This window comes from Oratosquilla oratoria, chromosome 15, assembly GCF_046742065.1.
Source record: "Oratosquilla oratoria isolate Oo_2021 chromosome 15, ASM4674206v1, whole genome shotgun sequence".
NCBI lineage: Eukaryota > Metazoa > Arthropoda > Malacostraca > Stomatopoda > Squillidae > Oratosquilla > Oratosquilla oratoria.
In genome coordinates, this window is record NC_134791.1 from 41622491 (window position 1) to 41635268 (window position 12778).

At 39.8% G+C, this 12778-nt stretch overlaps 2 protein-coding genes across 2 annotated transcripts; both read left to right on the forward strand.

The window, feature by feature from the left end:
• Window positions 1-389: 389 nt before the first annotated feature.
• LOC143033136 (uncharacterized) lies at window positions 390-1203 on the forward strand. Its single transcript, XM_076198339.1, has 2 exons — window positions 390-953; window positions 1195-1203. Exons 1-2 carry the CDS (start codon window positions 390-392, stop codon window positions 1201-1203), a joined length of 573 nt encoding a protein of 190 aa, XP_076054454.1.
• A 4572-nt stretch (window positions 1204-5775) lies between these two features.
• Window positions 5776-10832, forward strand: LOC143033137 (uncharacterized). Its single transcript, XM_076198340.1, has 4 exons — window positions 5776-5806; window positions 9192-9696; window positions 10153-10334; window positions 10531-10832. The coding sequence occupies exons 1-4, from the start codon at window positions 5776-5778 to the stop codon at window positions 10830-10832; spliced, it is 1020 nt and encodes a 339-aa protein (XP_076054455.1).
• The last annotated feature ends 1946 nt before the right edge of the window (window positions 10833-12778 follow it).

The window sequence follows — 12778 nt, forward strand, 5'->3', positions numbered from 1 at the left end:
TTGTAAAAACTGATGAATATGGTAATAAGCTAGTTTGTAAACTAAGGAAGTCTCTGTATGGCTTAAAACAGAGTAGCAGAAATTGGTACAATTTATTACATGGCAGTCTAACTAAGGAGGGATTTGTAGAATCGCAAGCAGACCATTGTGTATATCAGAGGACAGATGAAACATCTACTGTATGGATTCTGTTTTGGGTTGATGATATAGTCATAGCTGCTAGTGATAATAAGGTGCTAAATTCTGTCAAGATGAGTATGAATAAGAGATTCAAAATGAAAGATTTGGTCAAACTGTCATGGTTCCTTGGCATTGAGTTTGTATTTAACGACCGTTGTATAATAATGAATCAGAAGAGGTATTGTGAGAAAGTTCTAGAATGATTCAACATGTCAGACTGCAAACCGAAGTGTATCCCATGTGATCCTGGTATCTGTAAAACAATAGACTGTGAATCCTGTGTACTAGATAATCCTAAGCTCTATAGGAAAATAGTGGGTAGTCTAATTTATATCATGACTGCAACCAGACCTGACTTATGTTTTGTGGTTACCAAGTTATCACAGTATATGTCAAAACCAACTATAAATCATCTTGGTTTAGCTAAACATGTTTTAAGGTATATTAAAGGAACACTTGACTATGGGTTGAAATTTGGTAAATCAGAAGCAGGATTGAAACTGACAGGTTACTGTGATTCTGACTGGGGGTCTGCTGAGGACCACTGTAGTATTACTAGTTATTGTTTCAAAATGAGTACTCATGGTCCACTTATATCCCGGAAGTGCAAGAAACAGAGAGTAGTTGCTCTTTCCACTTGTGAGGCAGAATATGTAGCTATCAGTCATGCTGTACAGGAATGTGATTTTTTAGCTAAACTCTATGCAGATGTAACAGGATATCAGAGAGACACTATAATGCTGTGTCATATTTTTTCATTGAACTTTGAATTTGTTTGTTTGCTTGTCATACTCTGTCTGGCTATGTCGTTTGTTTGGTTGCATGTCGTACTCTGTAAACTGTAGACAAAGCTGACTGGCTACGTCATCACATTCTGTCTGGGACCAGTTAGAGAAACAGTCGTTGCTTCCTTCCCTTTTACTTGTTCAATTATGTGGTCTACTCATATGATGAGTCCTATATGTTCATTATATATCGATAATGTGTAAACTATATTTTGGAATGTATTTCCAGGTGCTCTAGTTGATTAAAGCTTGGGAGTAGCTACCAAGTCTTATTATTATGACAATTTAATCAACTAGAACATGGAGAAGCCATTAAAGCCGGCTCGTCTGGATCTGGACCCCAGCTCTTCAACTGCAGCGTGAGAGTGGAGGCACTGGTATAAAACCTTCTCCAACTTCATACAAGAGTGTGGAAAAAATGCACCTGACAAACTAAGAACTCTTGTGAACTGTGTTAGTCATAATGTTTATGAATACATCGAGGAATGTACTAATTATGATTCGACTATTTCTGTTCTACAGAAATTGTATGGAAAGACACCCAACAAAATATTCGCTAGGCATTTACTCGCAACTCGTCAACAAAAGCCCAGTGAATCCTTAGATGAGTTTTTGTGAGAACTACATAAGTTAGGTAAGGATTGTAACCTAAAGGCAGTTAGTGCTGAACAGTACAAAGAAGAGTTAATTAGGGATGCCTTTATTAATGGTCTAACCTCACCTTTGATTCGCGAACGTCTCTTGGAAAACAAGATTTTAGATGTGCAGGCTGCTTATGATCAAGCTTATTCTTTAGACTTAGCTGAACGCAATGCCAGCTCTTACAGTCCCGTAACTCCTAAGTTTGTGCACAGTGCCGCTGTGATGACCCCTGATCGTACTCAGACTTGGGATGTGACTGTGAAGAATAAACCTATGTCTAAGGATTGTGTGATGACTGCTGAAGATCCGGTATTGGCAGCCACCCTATCCATGAAGAGTAGGTGTTATTTCTGTGGAGGACTACGCCATAAGCGTATTACTTGTCCCACTCGAAATGCTACTTGTAGTAAGTGTGGTAAGCAAGGTCATTTCACTCGTGTGTGTATGTCCAAGGTGCCGGCACCTTCAGGTAAGACCCCTATGTTTGACTCTTCCCAACCTTCAGTCCTTGCCACCATCTCTGGTACCACTTTCCCTCAGAGCCTTCATCTAGCGGCCACCTCGACAACCATCAATGGAGAAAGTTATGGACATTTGTCGATTCCTGCAGTGACGACAGTTACATAGTTGAGGAAATTGCACGGGTCTTGAAACTTCTAATACATCGAACAGAGATGTCACTTTAGCTTAGAATTCATTACATGCTAACTCTCATGGTTATGTTGTAGTTAACTTAACACTACATCTTAATGGACAAACTTATCCTTCCACTCATCTTGCACTGATGAAAGATTTGTGCTGTGGGGTACTGCTTGGTCAGGATTTCCAAAAACAGCACCAGAGTATAGTCATTGAATATGGTGGACCAAAACCTACTCTCAAGTTACTTGATACTGACTCGTATTGTTCTCTGGCGGCTGCTGCTGTAGATGAGCCTTCTCTTTTTCAACATTTGTCACCTAACTGTAAGCCCATAGTCACCAAGTCGAGATATTATAGTAAAGATGACAGAGAATTCATTGAATGGAAATAAACAGTCTACTTGCTGAGGGTATTATTGAAAATAGCTTATCCCCATGGAGGGCCCAAGTTGTTGTAGTGAAGGATCCAATGAATCGACATAAGAAAAGGATGTGTGTGGATTACTCACAAACTGTGAACCTATACTCAGAGCTAGAGGCTTATCCATTGCCAAGAATAGACACTATGGTGAATGAACTATCAACATACAATGTGTTCTCAACTTTTGACTTAAAAAGCGCATATCACCAAATTCCGCTAAAAGAATCGGACAAGAAATACACAGCCTTTGAGGCCAATGGACACCTATATCAATTTTGTAGGGTTCTGTTTGGAGTGACAAATGGAGTAGCTGTCTTTCAACAAACCATGGATAAGCTTGTGAGAGAAGAAAACTTACAATGTGCATTTCCATATCTTGACAATATAACTATCGCTGGCCGCACTCGAGAAGAACACGATCGTAATGTACAACACTTTCTTGAAGTCGTCAATAACAGAAATTTAACCTTCAATACCTCTGTTCACTCCATTAATATCCTTGGTTACTGTGTAGGAAATGGGATTATAAAACCTGATCCTGAGAGGCTGCGTCCACTACAAGACCTCCCACCCACCACAAGTAAGGGATCTTTAACCCTATATATCCCAACCTGACAAAATCGTCAGTCAAGCTTTGGGTGAGTCTCACTGGCATAGAAAAACAATTATAACCGGTGTGTCTATCCTGACGAAATCGTTTAGGCTTCCTCTCTCTGAGAACAACACTTGAAGCTGATTGGTCGAGAGTCCCTTGGGCAGTTCACCATCAGCTGATGACATCAACAGTAGTGTGAAACGTGGTATTTCTGGTGCTATTTATTTCATCATGGAGGAGTTGTCAGATATGTTACATGCTGCATATTATTTTTTTCTGAAATGGGAATAGTTATAGATATCTGAGAATGTCATACTGTTTCTTTTTTTGATGAAATAAGGACACTATGAGCTCATTTTATGTCAATGACAAATCCATCATGTTGGTCATATGGCGCACACAAAGAAACGTATGACCAACATGATGGATTCGTCATCTACGTCTTTGGACCAGAAAAACAGAGTACACCCCTTCACCTTTACCAAATTTTATCCCTGGCAATGAGACAGCTTCAATCAACAGTGACTTGAACCCATCACAGTCAAACCCATTATGGTATTTCACACAGTTTTTCACTCCTGATTTTTTAGATATGATAGTCTATCAGTCTAATTTGTATGCTACACAAAAAGATGTGAACAAACCTCTAAATCTCACTAAGCAAGAACTTTAACAATGGTCTACTTATTCATTTCAGCATTATTAGGACTCCCCAGACACGTCTCCATTGGTCTGGTGAATTATTTGGGAGGTATAGAGAGTATACTGCTTTAGTTATGAGTCGCAACAGATGGGAGACTATAAAATCCAACTTACATCTTCGGGACAACACTGATGAGGTAAACAATGATAAACTTTTCAAAGTCAGGCCAATGGTAGACCATTTGCAGAAAAAATTCCAAGACCTTCCAATGCAACAAAACCTCTGCACTGATGAACAAATGGTGCCTTTTAAGGGAAGGCATTCCATGAAACAATACATGCCCATGAAACCCAGAAAATGGGGTTTCAAGTTCTTTGTTCTTGCAGACAGTGGGGGTCTTATTCAGGGTCAATTCAACCTGTGAATAGAGACAGTATTCCAGATCTGGGTGCATCCTCTAATATTGTCTTACACTTGGCTGAGACCATTCCAAACAATAAGAATCACCTACTTTATTTTGACAACTGGTTTACATTTTTACCACTTGTAGAACATCTGGCTGACAGGAATATATGGTGTTGTGGGACAGTCCGAGCAAATCGGCTCCCAGGCCTCAAGTTCACATTGGACGCTGACATGAAGAAAGGCAGAGGTACATTTGAGGAATGGAAATTATCTGTTGAGGGCAGCCAGGCAACAACAGTCAAATGGTTTGACAATAAATGTGTGACATTATTGTCTTCCTTTGCTGAGGGCAATCCAACTCACACTGCACGACGCTATGTTAGAAGTCAGAGGAAAGTTGTGGAAATTCCACAGCCTAACATCATACGTTTGTACAATAAGAACATGGGAGGTGTAGACCTGGCTGACTGTCTTCTAGCACTATATAGGATCCCGGTACATTCTAAGAAATATGATCACAGACTCATCTATCACATGATTGACATGACTATCAATGAGGCATGGCTGGTATACCAAAGAGATTGTGAGGCCAAAAGGATTCCCCAGGAAAAAAGACATTCCCTACTGACCTTCAGGATGTCCTTGTCAGAATCACTCATCAAAGCGAGGTCGTCCATTTTCAAGTGAGAGAACTCCTCCTCCACCATCAACAAGAATTCAAAGAGTTGGCCAATTCAGGCCCCAGAATGATGTGAGACTAGATAAAGTAGGGCACTTCCCAGAGGTGAAAAATCCACGTTTGTACTGGAAACGAGTTGGATGTGCGGGTCACACCAATATCAGGTGTATCAAGTGCAAAGTGAGTTTGTGTCTAAATGAGAGAAACAACTCTCATTTCCTAGTGTAAGGAGTGAGACAAACAAATACATGCACTGTATTTTTTTCATGATAATTATTATTTTCCTCTTTTCCAACATATTTCTCACTGAGGAGTTCAGGTGTTTTCTTTTCTAAAGTATAAAATTTTGAATAAAGGTGTTATTGATGATATTTCTACAATTTTCAGCAGGTTTTTCACTGCTAAGAACAGATATATTATTTTTTGTAATAACCCATATTATATATAAAGATATTTCAATTATTTATATGCTTAAAGGGGTGTAGGGGGTGGGTTGGAGCTGTAGCACCTAGGGTGGGAAGCAGCCGCATCCTAGAGGATGGCTTCGTGCACTTGGTCAGCACCTTTCACCCCAACTCTCACTTGTGGCTCCTAGTAGCTGTTAGTCTAGGACAGCGGCCACACCCCGAGCAACCATCTCGGCTGATGGGCTAAACCAAGTGAGGGGTGCCACACAATGTGGCATGGAGCGGTGACAGCTCTACTTGATGAAGACTAGAACAGCAAGCTCAGTATATGTACTCTAATTGTCAGAGGACTTTGGTGAGTTTGGTGTGATAGCAAGATGGGTGACACATCTAGGGCGAACCAGGCATGTAAATGGCAATCGACCAGTCACCGTAGAAAAGGATTGGAGCCCTTACTACGTATTTATCCAAGATTAACTATGGAGCAAAACCAAAGAGTAAATGAAGTGAACAGCATGAATGGGAGTCTTTTTTCCAGAAAGGAGGGAGATTACCTCGCTCGGTCGGGAACATAGTGTACAGCAGGCGGTTTCTGATCGTTATCCGGCGACTGTTGTAACCAAAGAAAAGTTGAGAATGGCTACGTGGAATGTCCGAACATTACACCAAGCGGGGAAATATTATGGGGTATGGAGAGAAATGAACAGAATGAAGATAGATGTTATGGGGCTTAGTGAGGTTAGGTGGCCAGGAGTGGGAGAGGTGAAAAATGAGCATGGAGTATTTGTATATTCTGGAGGAGAAGGAGCAGAAAAAGGGGTAGGAATAATGATGAACAAAAAGGTTGCTAGTACTATGAAGGGATTCTGGGCAGTGTCAGACAGAGTGCTCTTGGTAAAACTCGGGAAAACCTTTTGACATATGTTTAATACAGGTGTATGCTCCCACAGCAGAAGCAGAGGAAAGGATAGTAGATGATTTCTATGACAAGTTAGATCAAGCAATGGAACAATGTGGAAATCAAGAGGTTAAGATAGTTATGGGTGATGTAAATGCAAAAGTGGGTTCAGGTGGAGAAGAAGAGGTTGTGGGGCCATTTGGGTTAGGAGAGAGAAATGACAGGGGAGAAAGATGGATAAGCTGGTGCATAGAACATCAACAAATAGTAATGAATACGTGGTTTAGGCAATATCCGCAAAGGCTATGGACATGGAAGGCACCAGGAGATACAGCAAGAAATCAAATAGACTATTTTACTATCAACAGAAGATTTAGAAATGCAGTGATAAAGGTAAAAACATACCCAAGAGCAGATTGTAATAGTGATCATGTGCCAGTTGTTGCAGATATTAGAATAAAATTGAAGAAATTAAGAAAGGAGATGGGGAAACTGAGACGAGAAGTAAGTGTGTTGAGAAAGGACAAAGACTTGAAACAGAGGTATTTGGTTACAGTAGAAAATAAATATGAAGTGCTGCGAGAAGAAGGGGATGTAAATGATCCGGGGTTTCAGTGGCAAAGGTTATGTGAAGCAATAGAAGAGGGAAATAAAAAGGTACTTCCTGAAAATAGAAGGAGGAAAAACAAATGGATAACAGAGGAAATATTCGAACTAATGGATAAGAGAAGAGAAGCTAAAAATAGGGATAGAAATGAATATAGAGAACTTAATAGACAAATAAAATAGAAGTGTATAGATGCCAAGGAGAGTTGGCTTGATGAACAATGTAGGGAAATTGAGGACCTTGAAAAAAGGGATTCTAAAATGATGTATGATAAGATTAGAGAAATTACCAAGAGAAAGGGGAGTAATGGGGGGGGCAATCAAAGATAGAGAAGGAAAGGTTTTAATGGACGAGGAGGATATTAAACATAGATGGGAGGAGTATGTAAGGGACCTATTTGAGGACGACAGACAAGAAGGAGAAGAGGAAAATTATAGATATCTAGATGGGGAAGAAATAATGGAAGAGGAAGAGAAATTTGCAATGAAGAAAATGAAAAAAGGGAAAGCCATGGGTGAGGATGGTGTGATGATTGAAATGTTAGAGGCATTAGGGAATTTTGCAATAAGAAAACTCACTAGTCTAATAAACCAAATTTACGAAAAGGGTACAATAACGGAACATATGTGTAACTCGATTTTTATACCACTACCAAAGATAAACGGAACAATGGAATGTAGTAAACATCGCACAGTCAGTATTATGAGTCAAATAACCAAAATTATATTAAGGATAGTTTTAAATAGAATAAGAAATAAAGTGAGAGAACAAGTTTCATGGGAGCAATTTGGTTTCATAGAAGGGAAAGGAACAGCAAATGCAATTTTTATAATAAGAACGATTATGGAGAGGATGATAGAAAAACAACAAAATGTATATCTTTGCTTTGACTACGAGAAGGCGTTTGATAGGGTAAGACATGAGGATTTGATAAATATTTTGGAAAGAGTGGATATAAATAGCAAAGACATGAGTATCATCAGAAATTTGTATTGGAAGCAAAGAGCAGTAGTGAGGGTATGGGGAGGAAAAACAGAATTTCAAGCTATAAAGAGGGGAGTGCGTCAAGGCTGTGTTATGTCTCCAGATTTATTTAATTTATATGGGGAGATGATCCTTAGGGAATTAGAGGGAATGGAAGGGATTAAAATTGGAGGATTTAATATATATAATATCAGATATGCTGATGACATGGTATTGGTGGCTGACTCAGAAGAAAAACTGCAACATCTATTGAATGTAACCGTAAGAGCTAGTGAGGAGAAAGGTTTAAATGTAAACATGGAGAAAACTAAAATACTAGTGGCCAGTAAAACAGATCCACCAAGAGTGCAAGTACAAATAGCAGGGAGAAGAATAGAACAAGTAACCAAATTTTCGTACCTGGGAAGCGTATTGACAGAAGATTGTAGATGTGAAAAAGAAATAAAATCAAGGATAGCGATAGCTAAAAGCACGTTTCAGAAAATGAAAGGAGTTTTAACAAACAAGAAAATGTCTACAGATATAAGAACAGTTAAAACATTTATATGGTCAACACTATTATATGGTTCAGAAGCGTGGACAATCAGCAAAAAATTGCAGGAAAACTTAGAAGCAGCAGAAATGTGGATATGGAGACGAGTATTAAGAGTACCATGGACAGCGAAGAAAACAAATGAAGAAGTATTGAGAGAAATGGAGACAGATAGGGAATTGATGACAACAATAAGGAAAAGACAGTTGCGATTCTTAGGACATATAATGAGGAGGGAAGGGTTGGAAGAGGTGGTGATGACGGGAATGGTGGAGGGAAGGAGAGCTAGAGGAAAGCAGAGGGAGAAGTATATGGACGGGCTGATGAGGGCGACGGGAAAACAACTCAAACCAGCACAGATGTTGCAAGTAACTAGGGACCGTGAACGGTGGCACTCCATAGTTGCCGAAGTCCAAGAGGATATGGCACGACGTTAACATAATATGCTTCAAAACAATTTTCATTAACAAGATGTCAAGTTATCAAAAGAAATTATATTTGTTTAATTTTTCAATAAGATATTCATTTTTGCTGAGATGAGTAACAGAATTGCTTTCTATATTCTAATAATGTAATAAATCTTGATAACACAATCATTAGCCAATTTCATTTCCCTCGTGACCAACATGACTAATTCATCATGGTACTGTATTATTGCATAGACTGTAGCAATTGCCAGGAAAATTGATCTAAAACATTCCTCAGGTCCATAATAGCCTAGAAACAAAGGCATGATTTTTTTGTCCAGCCAAAATATATGTGGTCCATATAGGGTTAAAGAGAGCCCTGGGTATATTTGCTTACTATGCCAAATGGATACAAGATTTTTCAACCAAAGTAAGACCATTAGCGAGTGCAAAGAAGTTTCCTTTGGATAAAGAAGCTTTACAGGCTTTCAGTCTGCTCAAGTTAGAACTTGAAAGAACAACGTTATACTCTGTGGATGAAAACTTGCCCTTTGAAGTCGAATGTGATGCTTCTGAAGTAGCTATCTCAGCTGTACTTAACCAGGGTGGGAGACCAGTGGCTTTGATGTCTAAGGCTCTACAAGGAAGCGAAACACGTTATCACATTGTAGAAAAGGAGGTCATGGCCATAATTGAAGCTGTCCGTAAATGGAGTCACTTCCTTTCTAGACAACAGTTTGATCTTATTACTGACCAGCGTTCGGTACCCTTTATGTTCGATAACCAGAAACACACAGATCAAGAATACCAAGATCCAGGAGTGAAAGATGGAACTCACTGCCTTCAGTTATACCGTACATTATCGCCCTGGTAAAGAGAATGTGGTTCCTGATGCCTTCTCTCGAGCCTTATGTTGTTCTACTGTCTCTGCCTCTTCTACTCTCACTGATCTACATGAGAGTCTATGTCATCCAGGAGTGACTCATTTATTGCACTTTGTGAGATTTAAGAACCTCCCCTTTTCCACTGAGGATGTCAGGAAGGATTGTGCTTCCTGTAAGATTTGTGCAGAAGTAAAGCCAAGATTCTATAGACCTCAAGAAGGAACACTCATCAAGGTTACTCAGCCTATGGAAAGGTTAAGCATCAACTTCAAAGGACCTCTCCTAACCGCCTCACATAATCCCTATATACTTACTGTTGTAGATGAATACTCCCGTTTCCCTTTTGCTTTTCCATATCCTAATATGAATACAACTGTAATCAAATGCCTGGAACAAGTATTTAGTCTATGTGGGATGCCTAATTATATTCATTCTGATCTAGGAACATCATTCGTGTCTACGGATCTCAAAACCTACCTCATACAAAAAGGAGTTGCTATGAGTCGAACTACCCCATATCACCCTATCGGCAATGGACAAGTGGAACGGCTCAACGGTATTATATGGAAGGCAATCCAGCTGGCCCTGAAGTTGCGGGACCTACCCGATCAACATTGGGAATTAGTACTTACTGATGTACTGCACTCCCTTAGATCCCTTCTGTCTACATCTACAAATGTCACACCCCACAAACGTTTCTTTGGTTTTCCACGTCGTTCTTCTTCTGGAAGCTCTCTACCCTCATGGCTAATGACACCAGGTCCAGTATTATTGAGAAGATTCGTTAGGGCAAACAAAAATTAACCTTTGGTTGATCAAGTTGAACTTCTGGATGTTAATCCAACTTATGCTAATATTAGACATCAGGATGGACGGGAGTCAACAGTTTCTGTTCGCGACTTGGCTCCTTATCCCAAAAGACTGGTCAACTACTCTCCTGCCGGAAATCAGGAATCGTCTTCTACCTCGTCACCAGAGGTTGTACATACTGCTATATTCCCTGACATTCCAGAGAACACTGAACTTCATCAAGAGGCTGACGTAGAGACGAATGCATCAACACCTCTAGTATGGAGGTCAACCCATGTGTCTAAGGCTCTGGACAGATATGGATGGGATTGATACCTATATTTTTTTTTTTTTTTTTTTTTTTTTTTTTTTTTTTTTTTTTTTTAGAGGGGGAGTGTGTCATATTTTGTCATTGAACTTTGAATTGTTTGTTTGCTCGTCATACTCTGTCTGGCTACATCGGTTGTTTGGTTGCACATCATACTCTGTAAACTGTAGACAAAGCTGACTGGCTACGTCGTCACATTCTGTCTGGGACCGATTAGATAAACAGTCGTGGCTCTCCACGTAAGTTGCTTCCTTCCCTTTTACTTGTTCAATTATGTGGTCTACTCATATGATGAGTCCTATATGTTCATTATATATCGATAATGTGTAAACTATATTTTGGAATGTATTTCCAGGTGCTCTAGTTGATTAAAGCTTGGGAGTAGCTACCAAGTCTTATTATTATGACATGCTGTTTGTAGATAACCAAGGTGCAATAGCCTTAGCTAAAAACCCAGTGTATCATCAAAGATCAAAGCATATATACATCAGATATCATTTTATCAGAAGTCAGATCGAAAATGGATCTATCAAACTAGTGTATGTACCCTCAGATGAAAATGTTGCAGATATGTTTACTAAACCTCTCTCCAATGGTACTTAGTGTAAGTTTAGCACAATCAGAGGGTGACTTCAGTTTGAGAGGGGGGTGTTAAGGATGACAAACTTTCATCACATATAGCCATGTTCAGTTATAAAAGAAGGGTGTTCATATATTGTTTGTAGAATTTACAATTTTCATTATTATAATGCAGAAAATATTATATACATTTTAAATGTATAACTGTATGCATCATAGACTTCAGTTTTTTGTTAATACCCAAAAATGTCGTGTGTGGGGCTGTCATTCGAAGTAAAAATATAAACATCACCCAGCAGCAGGTTGTGTTCATAACCACCTATATTAAAGCCTGTATTAACACATCAGGAGTGGCTCAATGCCTGGAGCAGATGAAGGGCCTGGTAAAGGCTGAATGTCTATAGCAGTCTTGTCACACATTTTCTTAAAAAGGTCCTGGATCTTTGTTTGCTTCAAGTATTTTGGCTTCTCCTTAAAACAGGCCTGTATGTTATACACCTGCATTAGTTGCTGTTCTGTGATGAAAGAGTGCTGCTCCAGAGCAGCGATTAATTGTTCCATCCGCTCAATGATCCTGTCGAGGGAGATCTTTTCAAGGGGGTCATCTATTGCTCGTCATTGTTGTCATTACCCTCGTGCTGGAACTCCTCTGATGTCGTAATCATTCTCACTATTTTCACCGTAGATAACTAGTGGGCAACAGGAGCATCATCATCATCTACATCAAGCCACTCCTCCAGGTCTTGATGTTCAAGTTTCTGTGCCACTGAGCTGGTGTATACTTTGGCATACTCCATAATCTCCCCCACAGTCTGCTTTGCCCCGGACACACAGAAACCAGTGAAGTCAGCATCAGTTTGTGCAAAGTTCCATAAACATCATCCCAGGCCACAGCTTGTGCCAACAGTTCTGTAGCATCGACTTCTCAACGACATCCCAGACACTGGCAACAGAACATTTTTCATGTTGAATTCTTTACGAAATTCCTCCAATGACTTCCCTTCAATCATACCCATCAGCATCTTTGTCATGAATATGCGGCGGTATTTCCTTTTCAGAAACCTCAAGATTCCCTTATCCTGAGGCTGAATGAGGGCGGTACAGTTAGGGGGAGGTAAGTGAAGACGTTGTCTTTCACCATTTGGTCAGCAGAAGGGTACCCAGGGCAGTTGTCCAGCACAAGAAGAATCTTGCAGTCTGGTGCCAACCCTGCTTTTGTACAATGAGCTCGTGCCTCAGGAACAAGCTTTTTCTCAAACCAATCTAGCATAATTTTTTGTTTCATCCAGGCCCGCTTGTTTGCCCTATAGTGAACTGGCAAAACCCATACACCTTTTAGCGCTCGTGGATTCTGGCTCTTCCCAAGTGCCAA

Coding starts and splice junctions, on each gene's coding strand:
- LOC143033136 (XM_076198339.1), top strand. CDS start 390: ATGTCAGACTGCAAACCGAAGTGTATCCCATGTGATCCTGGTATCTGT.
- LOC143033137 (XM_076198340.1), top strand. CDS start 5,776: ATGGGTGACACATCTAGGGCGAACCAGGCAT. Junction 5,807..9,191: donor ATCTAGGGCGAACCAGGCAT/GTAAATGGCAAT, acceptor TGGTCCATATAG/GGTTAAAGAGAGCCCTGGGT. Junction 10,335..10,530: donor CCGATCAACATTGGGAATTA/GTACTTACTGAT, acceptor TGGTTGATCAAG/TTGAACTTCTGGATGTTAAT.